Source organism: Ascaphus truei, chromosome 7 (assembly GCF_040206685.1).
Source record: "Ascaphus truei isolate aAscTru1 chromosome 7, aAscTru1.hap1, whole genome shotgun sequence".
Lineage (NCBI taxonomy): Eukaryota > Metazoa > Chordata > Amphibia > Anura > Ascaphidae > Ascaphus > Ascaphus truei.
This window is the reverse complement of record NC_134489.1, coordinates 87,788,753-87,814,226: the sequence shown is the minus strand read 5'-3', so window position 1 is coordinate 87,814,226 and position 25,474 is coordinate 87,788,753. Positions and strand designations below refer to the sequence as shown.

At 40.3% G+C, this 25,474-nt stretch overlaps 1 protein-coding gene and 1 long non-coding RNA gene across 2 annotated transcripts; one reads left to right on the top strand and one right to left on the bottom strand.

Moving 5' to 3' along the window:
* The first annotated feature begins 1,479 nt into the window (after positions 1 to 1,479).
* On the top strand, positions 1,480 to 5,197 carry LOC142498567 (uncharacterized). The gene is made up of 3 exons (XR_012802480.1): positions 1,480 to 1,611; positions 3,929 to 4,083; positions 5,139 to 5,197. It is a non-coding gene; the product is annotated as an uncharacterized LOC142498567 (long non-coding RNA).
* Positions 5,198 to 6,112: 915 nt separating this feature from the next.
* Positions 6,113 to 8,213, bottom strand: LOC142500005 (uncharacterized). Its single transcript, XM_075610061.1, has 2 exons — positions 7,570 to 8,213; positions 6,113 to 7,206 (listed from the first exon to the last, which is right to left on the bottom strand). The coding sequence occupies exons 1-2, from the start codon at positions 7,664 to 7,666 to the stop codon at positions 6,113 to 6,115; spliced, it is 1,191 nt and encodes a 396-aa protein (XP_075466176.1). The 5' UTR covers positions 7,667 to 8,213.
* Between the last annotated feature and the right edge of the window lie 17,261 nt (positions 8,214 to 25,474).

Here is a 25,474-nt window from a genome sequence, read left to right as displayed (position 1 = left end):
GATGAGTGAGGAGGAGATTGTAAGTCGCTATCGTTTGAGTTCAGCAGCAATCTTAGCTCTTTATGAGGAGATAAGGGGGGATTTAGATTTTTTCACAGCCAGAGGTCGTGCAGTCCCTGGGCTTGTTAAAATGCTGTGCTCATTACATTATCTTGCTTCCGCGTCATACCAGACAACTGTGGGCATAGTGGGCGGGGTCTCGCAATCTACATTCTCGCGGGCCTTGACCCAGTTTCTCTATGCACTCAATAGACGCGCTAGGAATTATATTCATTTTCCTACAGAGGCGACAGAGTGGCTGGAAGTCAGGACTGGCTTTTATAATATAGCAGGGATACCATCTGTGCTGGGTGCAATCGATTGCACACATGTTGCTTTGATTGCACCTAGTCAGAGTGAGCATGTGTACCGCAATCGGAAGCACTACCATTCACTCAATGTACAGGTGGTATGTGATGCGACGATGAGGATAATGCATGTGGTACCCAAATTCCCTGGTTCCAGTCACGATTCCTCTATCCTGAGGAACTCTTCAGTCTTCCATGCGTTCGAAGAGGGACATTTTGAACCTGGTTGGCTGCTGGGTGAGTACATATTTACATGTTCTAACACAAAACACATGTTGATTTAGGAATGTTGGCATTGTACAATTTGATCACTAATGTCAGCTTATGTGTGCTCCATTCATTATAGGTGACTCAGGATACGGAATTAGGCCGTGGCTCTTGACTCCGGTGCTAAACCCTCAAACTGAAGCAGAGGACAGGTACAATGCAGCCCATATATCTACAAGATCTGTTATAGAGAGGACATTTGGCCTACTCAAGACCAGGTTTAGGTGTCTGGACAGAACTGGTGGGGCTCTTCTATACAAGCCTCAAAAAGTGTCTGATATTATCCTTGCCTGTTGCATTTTGCACAATGTTGCACTCAGGCACAATGTACAGTCAGACCTAGCTGAGGCTTTGGTAGACGAGCATCCCACCCATGTAGCTGCTGAAAATGAACAAACAGCCAGTGGTGGCCAGACACGACAGAATCTCATCAATTCATTTTTTTCTTGTAAGTACAAACTCATATGTTCCTAGTACTACTTTTATAGTTTAATTATGTTATATTAACAATAATGTTTCTTTATATAACCTTCTGTTAGGACACAGATGAATATGGGTTGCACACCTTTCTTTTCTCTGCTGTGTGCACAAAGGGATGTGGCACCGGTATGTTATTGTTGCACAGGTTATATAATCCCTCTTCAATTGTACTTTAGTTGTGTGTATGTGAATACAACTTGGGTAACAAAGCAATAATATTTTAGCATTGTGTTATTCCTTATGCTAAGACAAAACACATATTATGCCCATAATCATTCATGCTTCTAGTATGCTTACATACAATGTTATTGGTGCAGTGTAACATGTACATCCAGATGATGTGTACACCAGGCTGATTTACATTTTGAATGTCATGAAATATACATGGTGTTGTACATTTAACACCAAATACACACTTTGCTGTGTTGTTTACGGTACTGAAGATGGCATGTCAATGTTTGCAATTTATATATTGTTCCTTTGCATTATAGGTATATCTCCAGTATGACTGATCATGGTATGTATATTTGCTGACATCTCTCATAAGATGTGGCTACCTCAATCTTCCTATAATTATTGGAACTAAAAACCCAACATATTGGTTTAAACACAAATGTTACATATATGTACTTTCTGTATCATGTATATGCATTTAGCTACTCTTGAGCTTTCATGTGCATTGTATTACAAAATGATTACTCACATTTCATCACATTTTATGTATGTTTCCTTATAATTTCCATTAATGTAATATAGAGGTGGTTGGAGAAAAGGGGATAACTGTACTTATTTGTTTACTTACGGGAGCACATTCATCACTAGCATAGACACACTTTTTAAGACAACTGTTTGTGTCTCTATCAATTGGTGTAGGATCCATGTATAACACCGACAAATGATAACACCAGCTTTATTATGGTAGCTTATATCATCATATTGACTATACTATGTATTTCTAAACGATTAATAAACACAGTAAACTATACTTAGTTAGGTTAATGAAATATACACAGAAACGTACTTCATAACATGATGGTGATGTCATATTCAGAACATCATGCATTGGAGGGGACCATAACATCTGGCCAGTAACATTATTTGCTACAGTCCCAAACCATTTTATCTACATACCCATGTAACAAGAGATTTTAAAAATAAATGGCTACTTGGTTGTAAGTGTCCTTTACATTGGGAGAAGGAGTGGCTCACTGAGTAAAGACACACACTGGCACTGATAGTTTGAAGCAGGGGAGTCTGGTTCAATTCCCGGTGTGGGCTCCTTGTGACCTTGGCCAAGTCACTTTATCTCCCTGTGCCTCATGCGGCAAAAAAACATTTGTACGTTCCACGGGCCAGGGACCTCAGGCTGAAACATGTGTCTGTAAATCGCTGCGTACAACTAGCAGCCCTATACATGAACATGCTCATATTATTATTATTATTGTTACATAGTTTCGACAGTCATACGTTCCATTACATATTAGAATACACAAATGTGTTAGCAGAGTGGGAATGGTTGTTATATATAAAACACACCATGTCATAAAATGTTAGTAGTCATTAAAGAACACTCAATAAAAATTCATGAGGCACTCTTTTGCAACATCATTATGTTAATTAAGTGCTTATGCAATATAGGCATAAGGGTATCACATTTTTAATTGTTTGTTAATAAGCGCTGCAAGCAATATAAAATTAGTTCCATATGTAGTATAGTAGTCGGTGGCTCCTCCTCACAATCATCTCATATAAAGGTAGACTCTTCTGAAATCATACATTGATCCGTTTGTATCTTCCCCGACATCTCTGAAATACAGCAAACACATGATGGTCAAAGATGGCACCTTACTAGATATGCATCCGTGACAACGCGTTACGCAGCTCTATATGATTGTGTAGATACACACGTCAGTCACTTATATGTTAGAAGTAAAACTGTTCATCAGTATGTAATGTTTCTTTAAATTTGTAGCAGGCATAACTATGTATAAGAAGTGAACGTTGCCTGTATACTGAAAGATGTGCGCGCACATCTTTGTGTGCGCACGCACTTCACGCTTGGCTCCACTAACTGTTAGCGCATGCGCAAAACAAAGCGTACGTTGTGCGTTCAATACATGTTGAAAATACCAGTAAACATAACATCTTTATTTCAAATACAATGAAGACGAAACTACATTCGTTCTAAACGAGTACATCTGTATTCTTTTTAAACAGACGTGTTTGAACAGAAAGCACGGCCGATAACACAATGCGCAAATGCAATACGTGTGACGTCATGTTAAGCCAGCGTGAAACGCACGCTAACACTCCTCCCACTCAATTAACATTCGGCTAACGCCCAGGGTACGCCTACAAACACTGAGCCGCACGCATCACACACTGCAGTTACCGTTACTATAACAAAACATGACAGCCAATAGGCTTTGAGGCGCGCACGTCGCTTGGGGGCGGGACTTACATCACTAATCCTTTTTAAGGACGCCTTGGCCCATGACAAGGGTCCCACGTCATACGTGGTGGACCCGGTTTTCAATGTTGTAGATGTTGCATGATAACAAAACAGGTATGTGTTAGAGTAATGGTAAAATGTTGCTAATATGTTTAAAGGGATAGGAAAGTACGTATATTTATTCCGTCAGCAATGTGTACTACTCTTTCAGGTCCTACTATATTGTATTAGGAAACAATTTGTTTGTGATCGCTACATGTTATGCAGTCTGCAATGTTACGCTGTATCCACGCATTGAAAGTGAAAATGGTGGTTAAAAAAAAAAAAAAAATTTAAACGCAGAGTCAACGCATAACGATTGTTATATTTACCATTCTTCTAGAATTAACTCTTCGCCTGGCTGCAACTGGTCGCTCCAGAAATGCAAGCCATTTTCATCCACGCTTAACCCAACCGCTGAATCCAGTATGGCACATATCTCCTCCAGGATGCGCTCATAGGAATCGCCACTGCTTTCTTCAAATAATTGGTCGGGAGGTAGGTTCATTTCTTCCGGTTCCCATTCCAATGCAATTTCAGCTGAAAGGCTTGGTACATAATCATAGTACTTTTGTTCTTGTACAATGTGGGTTTCAGGAATGGAGGCTGCAGATATTGCAGCACGTATCGATTCAAACGGATCAGTAGTAGCGGATACATTGCTATTGCCATTAGGAATAAATATGCCTTTCACGACAATATAAGTGCCGTCTTTCAGGATAAATTGTTTTTCCGGGGCAATCTTCCAGAAACCATAGGTGTGTTGTAGCTTATCCTGGTCACGTTCAAAAAAGTCATTACTTGATAAAGTGAATCTTATTGAGGAATTAAAATTCCGTGCATGCTTACGGTCTTGGTAATAAGGATATTTTGCTCGAATGAAATCATCGATTTGGCGTGTGCTTGCTTTCTGTCCGCGACTGTTCAAGATGGCTTCACAGATCATGTACTTATACCCTAAAAGGGGATTAATATTGTTAACGAATTCATCAGCCATGTCTGAGTAGCACAAAAGCTGTGTGCAGGTCTGTGTTATTTGCTCATCAAAATGAATGTGCTGAATGGCTAACAAACTCCTGTTTTTCCTTGTCAAGGTCAACAAAAGTAACTACTTTGACTCCTTATTTCAAACGCCAATTGGATTTGGTTGTCTAATTGGGTTAACAGTTGTGGTTCGTGATATGGGACTGTGGGAGAAACATTTCTCCTTCTTTTATCTCGTTTGTGAAAAACATCCCTAGACTGTGAATGCGTTCACATAGTGTTTTTTTGAAAACTAACAAAGGCCAGTGTGTGAAAATATTTCTTAGCCAGGCATATCAGTAAAAACACACCTGCAAAAAGAAATGTTTTTTCCCCGCTTACATTTCTGTGTGTATGTGAAAGTCTGGTTAACTCCCTGTCTGCATGAGTTTAAATACGTGTGTATATATATATATATATATATATATATATATATATATATATATATATATATATATATATATAAATATATCTCTTATAAAAATATATATATATTTATATATAATAATTTTTTTTTTTTTATATTGCAGGAGTACACACAACATTGATGGCATTAAGTATACCTTGTATGAAACCTATTTAAATGGTGAGAAACATGATTGAATTAAGTAATAAACATTTGTTTAAGCACAATACTGTTAGAGTCTCATACTTAGGATATTTCTCAAACATTAGGCCTGTATTATTAAAATAGTGTGCTTTCACAAGGAAGCATGAAGTGTATTAGTTTGTGTATACCAGTTTATATAGTACTATATATATATATATATATATATATATATATATATATATATATATATATATATATATACACACATATATACATATATATATATATACACATATATATATATATATACACATATATACATATATATATATACACATATATACATATATATATATACACATATATACATATATATATATACACATATATACATATATATATATATATATATATATACACACACTCACACTCACACTCACTCAGTGTGTGTGTGTGTGTGTGTGTGTGTGTGTGTATATATATTATTATACATTCTGAGATGTTATAGAAACGAACACACAACTGATTAAAGGACAAAATTACAATGGCCAAGCAAGGCAAAGGTAAGTAATAATTTACACATAATCCTGCTGTACACGTACAAGAAAGATGTTTGCACTTACTTAGGTGTTTTAATAATTGCATGTGACTAATATGCATATGCAATTCTTACATCAATTAACACACCCAAATGCAATGTTTTGCTGCAAAGTCAATGGCAGCTTCTCTAAACTTAGCAACTGGCTCCTGGTGGACCATTACTGAACAGACGATTACAACATAAATATTTATAACACAATTAATTATGAGTGTTAACATTTCCAAACCTTCACGTGTACAAGAACATAGTTGAAAGTTTGGAAACAACACAGTCTTCAGCATACATACAATAGTAATTAGATAATCTGAAGTCAACAAAACAAGGCCAAACACATATTTTCTGAATTATAACATTTATTTTTTTTGTTCCTTTTGCGAGCGAGTAACAGGCCTGCTTGTTGTCTCTTGAATTTTCCTTTTTCTTTTGCCACCAACTTTAGGCACAACAGAGCCACTTTGAGTGGCCTCTGGCACTTCACGGGCAGGGCTTGTGGCCAGTGACTGTTCACCTACAGGGCTTGTGGCCAGTGACTCACCTACAGGGCTTGTGGGCAGTGATTCACCTACAGGGCTTGTGGCCAGTGACTCACCTACAGGGCTTGTGGGCAGTGATTCACCTACAGGGCTTGTGGCCAGTGACTCACCTACATGGCTTGTGGCCAGTGACTCACCTACAGGGCTTGTGGGCAGTGATTCACCTACAGGGCTTTTGGGCAGCGACTCACCTACAGGGCTTTTGGGTAGTGACTGTTCACGGACAGGGCTTGTGCCCAGTGACACATGTGAGCAAGTTGGTAGACACTGCACAAGTGATGGTTGGTCTGTTTCATGTGTGTCTTTTGTTGTTTTTGACCAAAAACTGGTCAGTAGTAACTGCTTGTATTTTGTTTTTGTGGGCTCCTTTGTAGGTGTCAGCTGCTGATTTTGTACAGATGGCAGCGGTAGTATGTCGTCAGGAACCTGCACAGCAATGTCTGCTACTTGACCGGTAACATTTGGGCCTGGTGAATGAATATCAGATGAATGTGGTGAAAACTGACCTGCATGAACAGATCCTGGCTGGGAGGTGTTGAATTGTGGTACATTAGTCATTCTCCAGTAATTAGCTTGTGTTTGCTGAACAACTAATGCTTCGAATGAGGTGTTGATTTTTTGCAACTGTTTAGGCACTTCAATGAAGACTCTGTGGAGATGTGCCAATTGTGATACTGTTTCTTCCTGCAGTCCAATCATCCTTTCCAGCACTGTCATCATGTCTGAATGGCGACGATTTTCTGCGTCCACTATTTTTCCCTCTGAAGCTACAATTGCATCGTATGTGGAAGTTGATGGACGATTTGGCGGTACAACAGTTTCTATTGGCACCTCTTCATGGTCACATGATTGTATTTCAGTCTCTTCTGTGGCGTCATCCTCATCATACTCATCATCCTCATCACCATGATGTTCTAAAAAGAAATGTACACATTATTAAATGGCATGTTAATGTATGCTGTGTTACTATGTAATTGTACTGTGTCCTAAGTAACACCTAACATGTTAGCATACGTTTTATAACCTCATTAAAAACTACCTTGACTTACGAATAATGTTTGGACTCAGTATGAAATATGAATGAATGAAAAGTTGCTCTAAACTCAGAAGTCCTACATGATAATTAACATCACTAACACAATACATGTTGCCTTACACTTCATTTTCACTGACACTAAGTAATCCTATTTAAAGAAGATGTGCAAAACATATAATGCACATGACAACATAACATATAGAAGAGCACATATTATATGGCCAGCAAATGATACACTCACCTTCTAGTAGTGTTGAGCTGGCTGACCCAGGTGAAGACACTTGTTCCATCTCAGGTGACACATGTCCTCCAGGGGCAACTATATATAACAATAACATAAGTTTTACATTTACATGTGTAAATATTGAACAAACACTTATTGTATGTTCTGTATTTATGATTAACTAACAACATCAGTTCCTTAACCGAAAATGTGTGTGTGAAAGTGAACATAAATAGTTGTAATAACAATGTACATGCCTGTGTACTTAGAAGTTTTGAGTTCCCTAACATACAACATACTATGTTTCTGCAGTAATGCGTGAGGATAAATAGATTAAATGAGTACATAAAAATCATATGTTGTGTAGTGATATCAGTATCATAATGTACATAACCATTGTGAATGGTCATCTCATGATAGTTATCATGAAGGTGGTCATATTGCAAAAAGTGTTATTTTTGGTAGAGGATATGTGTGGTACATTAATCGAAGATGTGGCACACCTGAATGTGGCTGTGACTCAACAAGACAACACATGCAGTGTGTGATAATGTGTCTTTCATAGTAGTTCAACTATAGATATGAGTGAACTAATGTGTGACGTACGCTTTGATAAGTAATGAGTTGTTGGGGCATTTAGTAGCTAGAGTTAAGCTTTCCAATGAGTGTGATTAACTTCAGTTGTGCTATTCAGGTTGTAAGAAAGGTATTCCCTTCCCCAAAAAGCCTAATCAGCCACACCTTTCAATGACTTGAAACAGGTGCAAATGGTGTGAACTAAGTTGACCGTGAAATGAGGCTGTAATTAGTGTGTGTGCTGAACCCCACCCCCTCTGTTGAAGTGTATGCTGTGATGAGATATTAATTGCAGCTGCTTTAACACAATGGTAGATGAGCTAAGTAGTCATCTGCAGTGTTTAAGTTATGAAAACAATGACATAACATATGATACGTGTGCCTCATTATGCTGTCTGTATATGACATAAAGCAAAAATGGACCTTTTCTTAAGCAACTATAGATGTGTTAGTGCCAGTGATGTTTGTAGGCCGTTACATGCAATTTCTTTGATGCATGCTTAAAATAGGCAGTAATGTCATGTTTGTCGGAGTAAAATCAATAAAATACACAATAATATGATACATATTTCTGTTCTGTACCTGTAGCTACTAATAATTTCTCATGAACATGTGTTACACGTGTACTACCCTGTTGTTCCCCATCTTCGCCCACCATCAATTGCTTCCACTGCAGCTATGCATTTTGGGAATTCACATGTAAATGAGCACGCAATGGCACGTGCTATATTAGTTACTGCTTTTAGTAGGACTACTACATATATGTCTATTTTGAGATATATATATACAGAATCAGACATATACATATATAGATGCAGGTATGCTTATATTGTGAAGACAGTATAAAAAGCAGTGTAACTATGCAAAATAACTGTAAGCAACGACACGCCTAGTACAGTAATATTTATCACCTGCTGGAAATTGTGACGGATAAATTCCAATGTCACGGTCACCAGCCAAGCCTTCCACGACGACGGTAAGTAATTTTGGCCGAAGCAGCTCCTCCAATGGAGTCAATATGAGACGTTGTGGTGTGGGCCCACCTCCAGTGCCAGTAGCATGCACGCGTTGGTCTTGTATTTTCTTTTTCAATTTGGACCTAATATCATCAAATCTTTTCCGACAATGATACTTGTCCCTGACACGATTCCCACAGGCATTGACACCAATGACTATTGTGTCCCACATTTCTTTTTTGCTTGCTGCACTTGTCCGCCCTTGAAAAACATATAAAAGATATGAGGTAAATGAATAATAATATAAGCACCAGTTTCCTACACTGCTAGCTGTTCCAAGTGATAGCAAACATGCTGTTTTATGTGTAATATGTGCAGCACATGAGCATTCACTACTAAACCTATACATGTAAGCAAGCTTGCATTCATATTGTATGCAGTTATGGCAAATTGACCGCCTGTGTTTATTTGTCCTTGTAAGGCATGATAAAAAGCTGTGTTTCCACACTAATGAACATAGAAAGATATTGTGTACCCATATTTGCATATGAACAAAACTCAGATGACCTAGGATCACATGTATTTGAATAATAAATGTAAAGTTACACTTACCTACTAAATGTCCATATATACTGTCATAGTGCTCCAGAATGCCAGTGACAAGAGCCCTATTTTCCTGGTCATTGAAGCGAGGATTACGTGGCTTCTCCACACGTTTTTTCCGAGCAGGTTTAGGGTCAGAGCTTGGCTGGTGCTGACTGGACTCTCCTTCTTCCAATGGAAGAGCCTCCAAAAGCTGGCCACCAGCAAGCACGCCACCACCATCCACCCCATCAGCAACTGCGCCACCAGCAGCACTCCCAGCACCAGCACTCCCACTCCTAGCACCAGCACTCCCACTCCTAGCACCAGCACTCACACTCCTAGCACCAGCACTCACACTCCTAGCACCAGCACTCACACTCCTAGCACCAGCACTCCCACTCCCAGCAACAGCACTCCCACTCCCAGCAACAGCACTCCCACTCCCAGCAACAGCACTCCCACTCCCAGCAACAGCACTCCCATTCCCAGCAACAGCACTCCCATTCCCAGCAACAGCACTCCCATTCCCAGCAACAGCACTCCCACTCCCAGCAACAGCACTCCCACTCCCAGCAACACCACTCGGTGCACCAGCAACATCACTCCCCTGAACAGTACGTTCACTCCGACGCGTACTCCCACGAGTAGCACTCCCACTCCCACCAGCATCACTCTTCCCACGCTTTGCGGGCATACTTCCAGCACTCACAAAAAACAGACAAGAAATGTACAGGCAATCACACGACCCACTTCCACATATAAAACAAGACAAAGATGTAAACAAAACAACAATGGACAAAGCTCACCCAATACACAACAAGTCTCTCAGTCAATATGCAAATGTTCAATCGTCCAGCTCTGTGCGTCTCTCTCTCTCTCTCACTCCCAACAACACAGAGAATGATTAGCAGTACACGTTGCCTTTAAATATGGCGCGCAATCAAAAACATGCTTGTTTCGCCTGATTCAGCAAGATTTGTGATTGTGCAACCTAACAGCACCCCGCCACGCACGCCGATACACCTGTGTGTGATCGGCTCATCATCGTGAGAGTGGGCGGATTTGTTTTCGGGTTGATTTTGAATGTATTCGGCACTTACTGCATACGGAGAGGGAAAAACGCCAATAACATGACTAATCGATAAGCTTGCCGATTTCACATAATCGTCGCTTACTGCATGAGGCCCATAGTGTAGTATAGTTAAAAATGTGACTTTATGGTTAAAAGTAAATATATCTGCATACATCAAGTAAGAATAAACAAGCAGTTGGTATATTGGTTTACCACACCAGGAGATGACACTGTGCGACGCCCTTGGATGGATCTCGGCATGCAATGGGTCAGGAGACGTCTCATCTGTCCCTTACAGCGTCCTCCGTTTAGGGGTAGTGTGGATATGTCCCTTGTAGAGAAAGCCCCACAGCACACAGCTCACAGGATGGTAAAAGAGCCGCAGGAATCAGCGTCTGTGGATCACTGCACCGTATGCCGCCACTCCTCGTTGTGCGCTCGGCGATGACGTCACGAGTCGCTCCGCAACTTCCGCAATGCTTCTCGTGGAACGCACAGCGTGCGTGTCAGTCCAATGGTACTTGGCAGCGGGGAGGGATACTAGGCAGGCGGCTTATGAACAGTGTCCAGAATCACACAAGATGGGGGGAGAAGAGCATAGACACCTCTCTTACTCATTAAGGAGACCTGGAGAAGTTGCTGGGGAATAATTAGGGAAGGCTCTGGTTCTGTCCCCAGCAACAGGGTGGAAGAATGGAAAAAGAGCTGCCTTGTTTACAAGTCTCCTGGTTGAGGAAACCCCGGTTTGTGTGTCTATGATGTAACAAGAAGCTACCCTGTGCCTGACAACCCATCCTGTTCATGTCTAAGGCCTGGGACATGGTTATTTTATCAGTGCGGAGGTGCGCTGAAGCTCAGGGAAAGCAGTGCTTTCCCTGGCCTTACACAGCACGCCGTCCGTGGCCGTGTCGGGGGCGGGCCTGGGGGTGGGCCAGTGACGTCACGGAGCTGGTTCGCCCTCATTGGGCGAACCGCTCACGTGACCGGCCCTGCGCTCCGGCAAGCGCCAAATTTGAAAACTTCTTGAGATACACGCTTCCTCATGCGTGCGGACGCGTGCGCGAGCCCCTGCTAAAGCCGCTCTCATTGCGGCTGCAGGGGCTCAGTGCCGAGCGTGAGCGCGGCTCAGCACAGCTCAGCCTTCCTCACACTACTATGTCCCAGGCCTAAGGCTTGTTTTAGACTGTTCAAATAAATCAATAGAAAAGTTTCTGGCACCCTCTGATTGTTTCTCACCATACCAGCCCTGCACAGATTCCAGCACCATGAGATACAAGGCTGAGCATCACCTGCACATAAGCAATATCCCTTTATGAGAGGGGTGAGCAAACTGAGGTGCGTGCCCTCTCCCCCCCCCCCCCCCACCACCCCCCAGGGGCTGACAGAGGCCCTGCGCTCTTCCCCAAAGTATTTAAATCAAAAGCCGGGGAGCATGTGCAAGGTCTCTGTAAGTTCCCTTACCATGTCTCCAGCTGCTTCTGGATCGCGTTGCCATGGCTGCATGACATCACATGACGTGTAAGGGGGGGGGGGAAACGCAAGCACAGGGGGGAAACCAGGCAGGAGGGTGCACCCCTGCTTTAGGAGACAGTGAATAATTTTGGTGTGGTGCCTCTTCTATAGGCCGCGGTTAGAGGTGTTACAAGTTACAATTGTAACATTGTTATTGATATCGCGGGACTATATTCGTGTATTTTTCACATATAGGGACCTATTCTATAAACCTTGATAATCCAATCATCGAGGCCTTTTCAGCCAAAATGTCTACTGCTATTCTGTAAGCTTCGATAAGTGGGCGATAAAGTGGTTAGCGTTTTTAATTAATTATTTGTTTTGTTGGCTACTGGTTTAAATTAATTAATTGATTTGTTGGCTAGTGGTTTAAATTAATTCATTGTTTTGTTGGATAGGTGTTTATTTATTTGTATTCTTATGTTTTGGAATAACATCATTGGAATTATTTTGCTGTTTTAGTGATAAATTAATGTGATTGATGTGTAGTTAAGGATTTTTAGTTCTTTTATTGTTGGGGAGTTTAGGTACTTATGTATTTCTTTGATTATTATGTATTTTTGGCCTTAATTATTTTTATTAGGTTGACCATTAACTGCTATAGTGGCTTATCATGCCCATATTATATGGGTATGATACACCACTGTGCCAATCAATGGGTACAGGGTGGGTATAGTGGTCCCGGGGTGGGTGGTTTGGCCTTCCGGGTGGGTAGTGGGGGAGGGTGGGCTAACCCCTTAATTACTATAGCGGCTATTAACCGCTAAGGTGATTAAGGGGTTAGGGGCCATTAGATTGTATTTTTTCTTGTTTTCTTGCTGGCAATGGAGGACATGGAGCATGGAGTATGCTGACGAGGACACCCTTCATGATGGCAGGGGTAAGTTGAATGTTTTATTTACTTTATTTATGTTGGCTGCCTAACGTTTTATTTTATAATGGGAAAATGCACTTTTATCCATATGTGAATAATAGTAATTTTTGTCCATTACTGTACTGTATGTGTTTGGGTGGGTTTGTTGGGGGTAGAGGAGGTGGGTAGTATGGTTGTTGTGTTTATTTTTGTTTCTTGGGGGTAGAGGGATTGGGTGAAGGGGGTAGTACCCCAAGGATGGATGTTTATGCCTTCCGGGGGGTTGCGGGACTGGTTAACCCCTTCATTACTATAGCGGTTCAAAGCGCTATGGTAGTGAAGGGGTTAACTCCTCCTGCAAACTTCCAGGCAGACCTAAACACCCACCCTGCGACTACTACCCCCTTCATCCTCCCCCTTTGCCCCAAGAAACAGGCTATTGAGATTTAACTGTTGTAATACTATCTGTTGAGAGCTGTTAGTAGCTTTGCTTTACATATTGAGGTTTAACCCCTTCATGCTAAGGTAACGAAGCTGTTTTAATATACATTTTATTACTAGTGTAGATGAGCAGGGGGTATTTGATTAAAGTATCCTCAAACTCATTTGAAAGGATTCTCCGGAGCAGACTAGGGGTCCTGGGCAAATCCGTCCAATTCCGTTTACCGGATTTGTTCACATTTTCAGCCCAAAATCCATTTTGCGGTGTAACATTCGCAAATGGATTTGGTCAGTTTCATCCAAAAAAAAGTCCACGGGTTGTATCCAATGACGTATTTGTAGAATCCAATCCGCGGATTCAGCAATCCGTCGGCGGATTCTTAAGATTGGATTCTACAAATCCATCCACGGGTTGCGGAATCCGCGGAATGTATTGGTAATAATAATAAAAAATCTGAAAAATGTGAATCGCCATTTTTGACATTGATCCGCTGAAATCCACAGACTAAAGGAACCTGCTGATCAGCTGCGGATTCAAATCCACCAAAAATGTTTTCCCATCTCTAGTCCTGTACCCGTTCTGCCTCTAGATATCATTTGGCCTACTTAGCACTTGCAACCTGGCAACTTCTGTGACCTCTACAACTTCTACATGCAAGAGTATTAGAACTATTCTTTAATAGCACAGAATATATTTATGATGTTTGTCCAGTAGAGGAAGCAAATGCAATTCCTGGTAAACCCAGTGGAGTAATATATTATCTAATTTATTATTTTCTTTTGCATGGCAAGACACATTTAGTATTCATAGATATCACAGTTCGACTTGTCATTTATCTTGTCTTGCAAATCTTTTTTGCTACATAGAAGTGCTCTTGTGTGTTTCTGAGATGTGTGAATAATGCAGAAATGTTATCTGCTTGCTGCGGCTCATGGTCCAGAATTCCAAATGGCTATAACAGATGTGAAAGGATCTCAATGTAACATTAATTTAGCAGCACAAAGTGAGAGCACCGAAATGTACAGAATGAAAATTCGTGTGACCTAGATTTTACACAAGGAAAACTTTAACATATGAGCCCCAAGATTCATAATGTATATGGTGTCCTCTAACTCAGGGATGCTCAACTCCAGTCCCCAAGCCTCCCCCCCCCCCCCCCAACAGGTCAGATTTTCAGGCCTCAGCACAGATGGCTCAATTAGTCCCTGCTTCAGCACAGATGGCTCAATCAGTCCCTGCTTCAGCAGATGGCTCAATCAGAGAGTCAGTCTTTGACAGCCTCTGATTGAGCCACCTGTGCTGAAGCTGGGATATCCGGAAAACCTGACCTGTTGGGGGTGGTGGTGTTGGGGAAGGGTGCTTGTGGACTGGAGTTGAGCCCCCCTACTCTAACTAAACCCTGGCAAAATTAGGAAGCAAGGTTGGTTACAAGCAATATGGCAGGGCATATATTATAGCAGCAACACAACTTGCACTGCATCTTTATTTTTAGTTGTAAGATTGAAGCAGGGGGTCTCCAGAGCGGAACTGTGTTCATTTCAGCTCCGGGGATCCTCTGCTTTCAGAGATACGCAGCTGTGTAGGGTGTGTTAGTATTTCTGTGGAGTTTAAATGTCTGGGTCACGCGGGCCAATAGGATTACATCACGGTTCCCACCTATTAAAAATAAATATAAAATACATGTTCTGCTGCTATGTATGTATACAGTATATATCTTTATTTATGTAGTGCAAAAAGTGTACACAGCGCTTCACAAAGAATACAGTACAGGGAATTAAAATACAATAAGCACAGCAAAATCAGACAATAGGAAAGGAAATCCCTGCCCCGAAGAGCTTACAATCGAAGTGGTATGATAGGAAACTTACAGAAACAGCAGGTAAGGGAATAAGTGTTGTAGATGGCAGTGCTTGGCCACAAGGGCTGGTAGGAGTGACTGTGGGACAATAGCTATGAGTGCAGGCTATTGGGATGCTTGATTTGTGAGGTGAGTTTTAAGATTAGTCAGTATTAAATCAGATGGGTTAACGCCATTAGCAAGGGAAGAGGTGGCAGAGAGGTGAGGGTGGGAAGAGGTGTGTATATGGCTGGGTTCAGGATTAGGAGATCTCTCCAGCAGCAGGAAGGAGTAGATAGAGAGAGGGTATGAATACAGGATTTATGAGGGTGATTTTTATTGAGGGTTAAAGATGTGGTTGGGAAAAAGTTGTGTAAATAATGATGCAATGTAAGGGCACATGCATAGGAGGAGTGGAGGAGATATGAAGAAAGGAGGGGAGTGGGGAAGTAGGAGAGAACGGAAACATTTACAAAGGAGTGAGGAAACAGTAACCAGAAAAAGCAATAGGGAGGGAGGGAGGGAGGGTTGGAGGGGGGCATAGTGAGATGCAGGAGGAGAGGCTTTCCAGCAATTGCAGAATAGGAAGAGTACAAATTATCAGAGCATTTACTGTAGTTCTCACAGCTGCAGAGTTGTTGTTGTTGTTGTTGAAGTGCAGAGTCCAGATCTTCTTCTATTCTTCACCTCCATTTTCAACTCCTAAATTAACTCCCCAAACACTTTATATGTGACACTTAAGATGTTACATAGCCTATTTACAGATGCCTATTTAGAATTGACAGCTATAGGTCATGATTTCAATCAAATTCTAATTAAAAAACACACACAATTGGGAGCACACAGTGGTATGCAGTTGGTATTTATCTTTGGTTATATATATGTATATATCCTTCCCTCATATCATTATCTTTCTGCCTCAAAGTGGCAGGAAGGAGGAAACGGATATTGAAGAAGATGTATAGTGACACTTATGCTGGAAGGTTCAACCATACCAGTACAATAAAACCTTATACAATATACCCAGCTGAAATGGAAAAGATACTTGCTAACATGCAAATGAGGCCAGCATGGCAAGGTAGGCCTCAACTCCCCAAATATGGAAGATCCCAAAAAACAATGACCCTCATTCTCAAGAGGCAATATTATCCCTGGGCTTGACAGCATTCAGAATGAGGGCAGAGGGTGCTAAGAATCCCCAGAGTGTACACACCAGCTATCATTCAAACATCAATTTGGCTACCTACACTGCCAGACTCTCTCCAGTGAGGCAGCACTGAAAGAACTAGGAGACGAGCTCGAAAAGATTAAATGGGATATTGTTGGCCTTAGTGAAGTAAGAAGAAAGCATAGACACCTCATTGAGCTCAAAAGTGGACATATATTATATTACAGAGGTACAGAAAATAGAGGAATCAGTGGTGTAGGCTTCATCGTTAACAAGAAATGAAGAAACAACAAGAGTATGAAAGCTCATCTGAAAGAGCAGCCAGAATCGTCATTCAGTTGATAAAGAGATAAATCGTCAAATTATCCAAGTGTATACCCAATATCACATGACAACGAAGTGGAAGAATTCTTTTTTTAATATTTTTTATTTTGAAATTTGTAAACAAGTAACAGAGGAAGGGAAGAGGAGAGTACAAACAGGTTAAGTTTAGGGGGAATAGGTGGGTATTAGAGGTAAATAACATGAATAGCAGATCATCTTACAGCAACACGTGTAATACGATACAGTAGATTTTGGTTTTATAACTCTATGTGTTATTTATTAACCACAAATTCCATACTTTATTGAATTTATATTGAGTATTATGCAATAAACGCAATAATAGTTCCATTATACTCTTTGCAATTTTATTTCTAATAATAGAAAGTTGTCTGTTTCCAAAAATAGTCTAATGCAGATTTAGTAGTTTAAGAATATGCATGATCAATTTGTCTTTGTGTTTGTCTATAGCCGGGATAGGATTGTTGAATAGGAAAACCCATGTAAGGAATAGCCAGTGACCTGATCAATAAGGAGATGAATCATTCTCCACATGGATAGTATTTTCGGGCAGGACCACCAGTAAGCCTCTCTGTTGACATTCTCTCCAGCACAAGCGGGAATATCGTGAGTATATTGTGTGTATTCTTTCAGGTACAAAGTACCTACTATGCAGTAAATTAATTTCAACTTCCTTAATGTTTAAGCAAATTGACGATCTGAAAACTTGATCAAAAATTTCCTCATAGGATTCAGCATCTATTTGGGATCCAATACCAGATTCCCACTGGGTCATAAATGTAAATTTGGAGTTTTCCTGGGAGCACAAAATCCGATAGAGAAGTGCAATAGTTACATTTTGATAACCGGCTTTGTTGACCAGCAAGATCCACAAGCGACCGGAACCCCTGAGAGCGGATGACGTCATTTCCGGTTTGGGTGAGACGCATCCGTGACATGCACGCTGAGACACAGGGGAGGCAGAGAGATTACCAATTCTGCTGCTGAGATCTGTTTTGCGAGATCTAAACGCTTGTATACTTTTTTAACCATGTGAGTGCATTGTATTACACTTACCTTTTATAAATATCCTATACAGTCTGCACTATGTCCGGTTCTTTTGTTGTTTATTAAGGCTACCGGAGTGTATTATTCCACTGAGATTACCACCTTTTCCATCATCTTTTGGCGGGCTGCCATTTAAAGATACCTTTACGTGAACACCACTCACCTCACGTTTGTGAGTATTTTGCACATTGACTCTGAGTATTATCTCACACTTTTATCACAATATTCCACTATCAGAATATTTTTTCTGTTTTTACATGTTTTGCGCTTCCCGATGACCTACACCCTCTTCACTCTTCACGGGATTGAGAGAACAATCCCACACTGGGTTACAGCAGCATTCATCATGTGTTTGTATTAGTATTAGTATCTTTTTCTTATATTAAGTTGTATCACATATGATATTTTTGGAGCGCCACCATTCATAAGTTTGTTTTTTCCATTTGACAACTATCTTGTGACTGCTTTGGGATATTCAGCCGAGGAAACAAAGTGTCAGAGTTGCAAATATTAATAGAAACAATTATGAGGAATGTTTGCAGTTGCATGACAGGTGTTGAATTACTTTATTACTGAACCTTCAAAGACATCCTTGATTCTCAGTATACCGGCTCTCTGCCACTGTGTAAATAGACATTTTGGAATCCCCGGACCCAAATACTTATTGTTAAAAAGAGTAGTTAAAGGGTAAGAGATTGATAGATTTAGGTACCTTGCACCAAAGTGATCCCATATCTGAAGGGAATGTGTGCGTTCTGGTTGGATAACATAGTTTTGTGGTATAGAACTATATTGTGGTGGGACCCATTTTGTGGTGGGAGCCATATTAATAGTGACATATCTTCAACTCCCAACCTCTACCATAAAATCAACCAACTTAACAACAAAGACAAAATGGTACATCAAGATAACTATGGGAGATTTCCATGCAAAGATTGGTACCCAGCAGAAAGACGAAGCATCAGTTAGTAAGTATGGTTACAGCAACAAGAATGAAGGTGGAGACAGATTTGTAGAATGTGACAACTTCTACATCATGAATATCCTTCTTTATAAAGAAAATAAATAGAAAATGGGCAAGGAGTGAACGCAATATATTCAAGAATAACTATAGCCTCTCTAACAAGAAACACGTGATTGAAGACTGCACAGTCCTTAGCTGTTTTTGACACAAGAAGTAATCACTGGTTTGCTGCAAATGACATCATAATGCAAAGATGGAAAGAAGAAGAACATTGATTAAAAAGAAGACAACAAACATAATCAACATAAAAGAATCTCAAGAAGAGAATTTAAACTAGAGCTGAAAAAATCTCTTTAGCTTGCTCGAGATGAATGGGGATATATTTAACAAACCATTATTAAAAACTTTTAAATTGTGATTAAAAATGTTCAGAAAAAAGAGAAACTTTAGGAATCGCTAACAAAAAACAGGATAAGAAAATATCAGATGAGACAAAGTAGTTACTGAGGAAACGACAAAAACGAGAACAAATCAGGCACCAATGATGTAGATGCTGCTTGAAGAACAATGGAGCAATGCCATGGTTACCTCATCCGTAAGAAAGGAGACAAAGAAGACTTGAAGAACTACAGTATATACCAATCCGTCTACTTCCACAATATTTTTATGACGATACATACAGATGCAGCTACCAACATTCGACCATGTCACTATCAAATTTGCGAGATTTCGCCCGAGATCCTTGCTACGTTGACCGCAGTCGACTAATGGCCCATCGGATTAACACAGCAGAGAACCCTGCTGTGTGAATCCTACACTGGGTCTACCTGTCTGTAAGAGACGCGCAGTAAGAGAGAGACTGAATCAGTCACTCTACCTGCGCACCTTTAACAGGCGATCACAGGGTTTTTATTTCATTTTAATGTTACAGTATTGTAGCAGGGGATCTCTGTTGCTGAACCGCATGAATTTCAGCTACGGGGACCCCCTACCTCCCGAGTTACAGGCCCCGTTATAGGGTGCCAGTATCTCGGCGGCCAAGTTTAAACTCTCCCGCATCACGGCCCACGTGATCGGGGGATTTAAAGAAACCAGACAGGTAGACCCGGTAGGATTCAAACAGCAGGGACCACTGTTATGTCAATCCGATGGGCCATTATAGTCTGCTGCGGTCCACCTCAAGAGATATTGCGACATAGTGCAGTTTTCATCTCGAGATGTGGTCGAGTGTTGGTGGCTGTATCAGTATTGACTGCAATAGAACCTGGACTTTGCTCAGCCGAGAGAACAAACAGGGTTTCGTAGTGGACACAACACAATGGACCACATCAAAGTTGCATAAGATGTGATTTCCTGAAGAAATGAATACGATCTACCACTCAGTTTAGGATTCATAGATTATGACAAAGCATTTGATTCTGTCTACAACTCAGCGGTTTTAAATGCAGAAAGAGGACAAAGCGTGGAAGAAGCGTACATTGATGTTATCAAGAACATTTACGAGAATGCCACATCAACCATTACATTACATGAAAATACAAGCAAGGTCAGGATCAGCGAGGGAGTGCGACAGGGAGGCACCATGTTACTAAAGCAGCAACACTTGAAGAATTATTACAAGCAATGAATTGGGAAGAAAAGGGAATTAAGATCAATGGTGTGTACTTGAGTCACCTAGTTATTTTTATCATAAATTGGGGAGAGCTCCAAAAGCGAAGCAGAGAACTCGTCGAAGCAAGTAAGAAGGTGGGCCTCCATATATATCTCAGCAAGACCAAAGTGATGTTCAACAGCTGGGTCACGTCTATTGTACCAGTGTACATGCATAATGTTTACTAGGCGGCGACAGGGTAAATTGAATCAAATTAGTTTACTTACAATACCATGTGTTATTCGATGGCACAAGCCCTATGTAAGTACCGTTCGCTTACATAATAACTCAGCCATTGTCCGAGAGCTGTGGGTAATGGGTTTGTAAGTCATTCTTATTGAGGAAGATTTTTAGGTGTCATAGGGTGGGATGGGGTTGAGACAGGGATTAACCCCTTGTTTTCCTGAGTGGTTAGTAAATCATTGCCATTCAATGGGGGGAGGGGAGTAAGTAGTCTATTGTTAGATATATGTTAGTCCATTGGTACCCTGTACTGGCCAATTAGCAATGGTTAAGGCTATTGAATAGCTGCCCATTTTGGCTACTATAAATAAATAACACATTATAAACATTGATTATATTAACTTTATTATCTAATCTAGATATTCGCTTTGCCATAAATCCTACCTAACTTCAAGGTTAGACATTATTTCCCGTCCTTAACCTTTATCAACTTTAGTGAATATGATATGCCTATGATTTTAGCTCATTTTCATAATTTTAATAGCATACATTATAAATAATGCTATTCTTTTTATGGGGTTAAAATCAGTTTAAAGTTACGTTGCTTGTTTTAGTGAATACTGCATTGCTATTAATGGGACATTACCTTAGGTTAAGAGTGCTTAATGAACCTAGGTCTCTGCTTTGTAATGTTTATGAAGACATTTGCTTGGGTCTTTAGGGTTCTTTTACTGTATAAAGTGCAATTTTGGCATATAAATAGCTATAATTCTGTAATTCACACTACCAAGAAGTCTTTTTTTAATTTATTTTTTACACCATGGCAAGATCAAACTGGAAGTACAGTGTAGGATAAAGGGTGCATTTTTAACCGTTGTAGTGCTCCATGCCTGTTGATATTGCAAAGCATCTCATTAACATACAACCTTTTAAAAACATCTGTACAATGTTAAAATACTAAAGTACAGTGTCTGGGTACAAAGTACAGCAACTCACTGCATAACGATGCTGCCAGCTTCTCGCCAGCACTAAATTAATTGGTCAACAAAGAAGTCTCTTTTTTTTTTCCTTCAGAAAATTGCATTATTTATTGCATATGCCAAAATAAATGTTCCCCATAAAGTATGCATTCTGCTTACTGTGTACTATTATTCTGAGAAGTGACAGAGCTGAAGGAGCTGACTGACATTTTATATCCACTGAAATTCATGAGATTCAACGTGAGGCTTAAGCTGTTACAGTACTAACTAAAGGTCATTCTTTATATGGGGATTATCTGATTTTTCTTGACAGCATGGTATACACATGAGAGGCCAAGGAGAGGAAATCTTGACAAGAGTGCTTCAACTTTTCACAAGGGTATTAAAAACAATACAGTTTAATAGATAAAGTAAAACAGACCATGGTGTCTTCAAATGTGCATCCTCATTGTACCAGAAAATATGTTTATGCATAGCCTTTGAGGTAGTTAGGTAGGTCACAGAGATCTAAACTGCAGCCACCTGACTCCAATATTTAAACTAGGAATAAACCCTAAAAATAATACTGGAGGTCTGTTGTCTGCAGTTATCCTCTCTCCTCGCAGACTTAGCATGTTATAGGGTTTGGGAAAGTCTCTGATCAGTAATCTAGATGAGGCCTGTTGTAACATCAACCCTCTATCATCTTGAGTCGGCTATTGTCCCAGGTTTGATGGTTTTATTCAGTGTTGTCTGTTCGCTCACTTATTTAAAATTGGCACAGCAGGCCTGTTTTACAGTACATGTTCTTGCAATACTGTATGTGCTTCATGATGTTGTGTTATGTATTTTATATGTAAAGGACTCAGGCAGGATGGATGACACGCTAGCGGCTAGAACAACCATATAGCCCTATAAATGTAAAAATCAGCACACTTTACCATATACCCAAACCTTTCCATACACCCCAATCTGATTGTACTTGGAGAGTGGAAACAGTAAAAAAAAATCAACGTTGGAGAAATCAGTTGCTACTTGTTCCACTGTCAGAGCTAAAACTAGAGGGGCAGTAGAGCAGGCATTACATGTACTGGGGAAAAAAATCATACTTTCAGTATTTTCCATACTGGGAGGTAAAAAAAAAAAAAATATATATATATATATATATATATATGCTTGTTGAGTATCCCACTGAAATGGATTATGTAAAAGTTAGGGAAATATACCACTTCACTATGAAGTTATGATTTACTGCCTACTTATTGTACCCATTTATCTTCAAATCAATGCACAGACGTGAACATGAAAGGTCTTCCTCTTTTTGGTTTCTGCCCCTTTAAGGCTATCTAGCATTCCAATTCCATGATTTAAAGAGCCCGTCCGAGCTTTGCAACTTCTTGAATTGAATTAGAATGCTAAATAGCATTAAAGTTGCAGAAACCAAAAAGAGGAAGACCTTTAATTTTCATGTATCTGCATTGATTTGATAAGATAAATGGGTGCAATATGTTAACTCACTGATGAGCAGCTCATTTCCCTATTCATTTAACCACATCAAGCAAATTCATGTCAGCTCCAGCACCAAAAAGGGCTCAATTATACCAATCTCATTAGGTAGCTGCAAACAATGCTTTGATAACCGGGAAGTCTACTCGTATTGAATTGAGAATTAACACCAGCTCAATTTCTATTTTCTTAAACCCTACTTCAAAATGCAATGAAGGCCCAATTAGTGGAATGAAATATCCATGTAATCGAATCTATGCATAGTGGATTCACACTTTTTTTTCCATTACTTTTATTAGCATAGTTCACCAATATACAACAATATGCACAAGAAACGTAACATTTACTTCACTTTACTTGGGTAGCACTAGAAAAGGGGCGTTTTGTTTGGCGGATTTGGATCTGCAGATGATCGGCCGGTTCCTTTGGTCTGTGGATTTCTGCGGATCAATCTCAAAAAGGGCGAATTGTGTTTTGCAAATTTTTTATTGTTACCAACACACTCCGCGGATTCAGCAATCCGTCGGCGGATTGTGTCTAATGGCATTTTTTTATGAATCCGCATGGATCAAAACCAACCAAATCCGTCAAAATAAAACTGATTTTTGGGGGAAAATGCAAGAAATTCCGGGAATCAGATTTGGGCGGATTCACCCATCTCTAGGTAGCACCCAAAGAATACTGTACAAGTCTTGTTCTGTTTAAGCAGCCGTCCACCATGCTGAACCACATTTGTGAATTATTTTGACTTACTTTGAATCTTTTTGTCCTTTCCAATTCTGTTTTTAAATCCGATGCTCTGTTCAGGAGATATGTGTTTGGATTATTAAGTGTCTGGGAGGTTAAATTGCTCAATATTCTACCATTATATGAGTTAGACCAGGGGTGGGCAACTCCAGTCCTCAATGGCCACCAACAGGTAAGGTTTTCAGTATATCCCTGCTTCAGCACAGATGGCTCAATCAGTGGCTCAGTGGAAGACCACCTGTGCTGAAGCAGGGATATCCTGAAAACCCGACCTGTTGGTGCTCTTGAGGACTTGATTTTCCCACCCTTGAGTTGAACTCATATAGGCTTCTGAAAAAAAATCAAAAGACCAATCCTGGGGCTCAAGAGTACTCCAACAGTGAGACAAATTTACAATGTAGATCACAAAGTAGCCTCAATAATATTCCACATTTGTATATAATAAGGTATCCCAGTCAAGTCCATATTTACTTTTTCTTGTTGAACAGTTGAACAGTCTGGGGGCTTCGCATTGAACATTAATAAAGATAGCGCCTACCTGTCTTCACCCTCCATGAAAGCCCGCAACTTCCAGGAGAAATGTATGTGAGGTGCACAATATCCTTTAGTTCATAACAATGGCCCAGTGAAAGACTGCAACCTTTATATCATACGGAGTGACTCACGCTTGCAGAGGTGTGTGACTCCAGTTCTCCTCTCCAGGCTTATCATTGGGATCTGTCTGTGTGCTGTTCGCCTGAATGCTGAAAGTGGAAGTGAAAAACCTGCGAGATGCCATCGGAGCAAAAATTGAGTGAGAGAGGGTAACTTCAAAAATAAATCCTTTATTCAATCAGACGACATAGGAGCCGATATATTTGTGCAACTGCACTTTATCAAGGCTCCTCATATAGGCTTCTGGAGGAAATTGCTATTTAAAGTTCTGGGAATCTTTGCTGGCGTAGTTATCAATACGTCTACCCATTTTTGGAGCAAAATTGGATCAAATTGCGTAATTTTTGTGTTGCACCTCTTTGGTCCAATGTATCAAGGTCTTTGCTCCACTTTTTGCGCTGTGTGCGTCAGCTTGTGTTTTGGGAGGAGTTACATAGCGCAAAGATTATGAAATGTATCAAACTGTACAGTATGCCTCGGTGCGTCACTTTTTCCCCTTTCGATCTGAGCCCAAAAATCTGCCAGGTCTAAGGTGACGTTAACTTTGTTGCGTACAAATGTGCACTTTATGTTAGAAACTGGAGCAACAAGTTAGGTACATATGACGCAATTTTGGAGCAGTGCGTCAAAACAAGTCTTTCTGCATGTTGATACATAGGACCCATTAAACTCTTAAGGCTGCCCAGGAGAAGGAGAAGACTTCATTCCAGTGTCCTGTTCCATCTCTTTAACAACGGAAACTATTTATAAAGACTTCACCAAGCACTGCTACAGAGAATAAATGTAACTAATGTCAAATGCAGTATATATGCTGCAGATATCTACAATGTGCTTAGTATAGCATACATTAACATGGAGGTTAGATATGC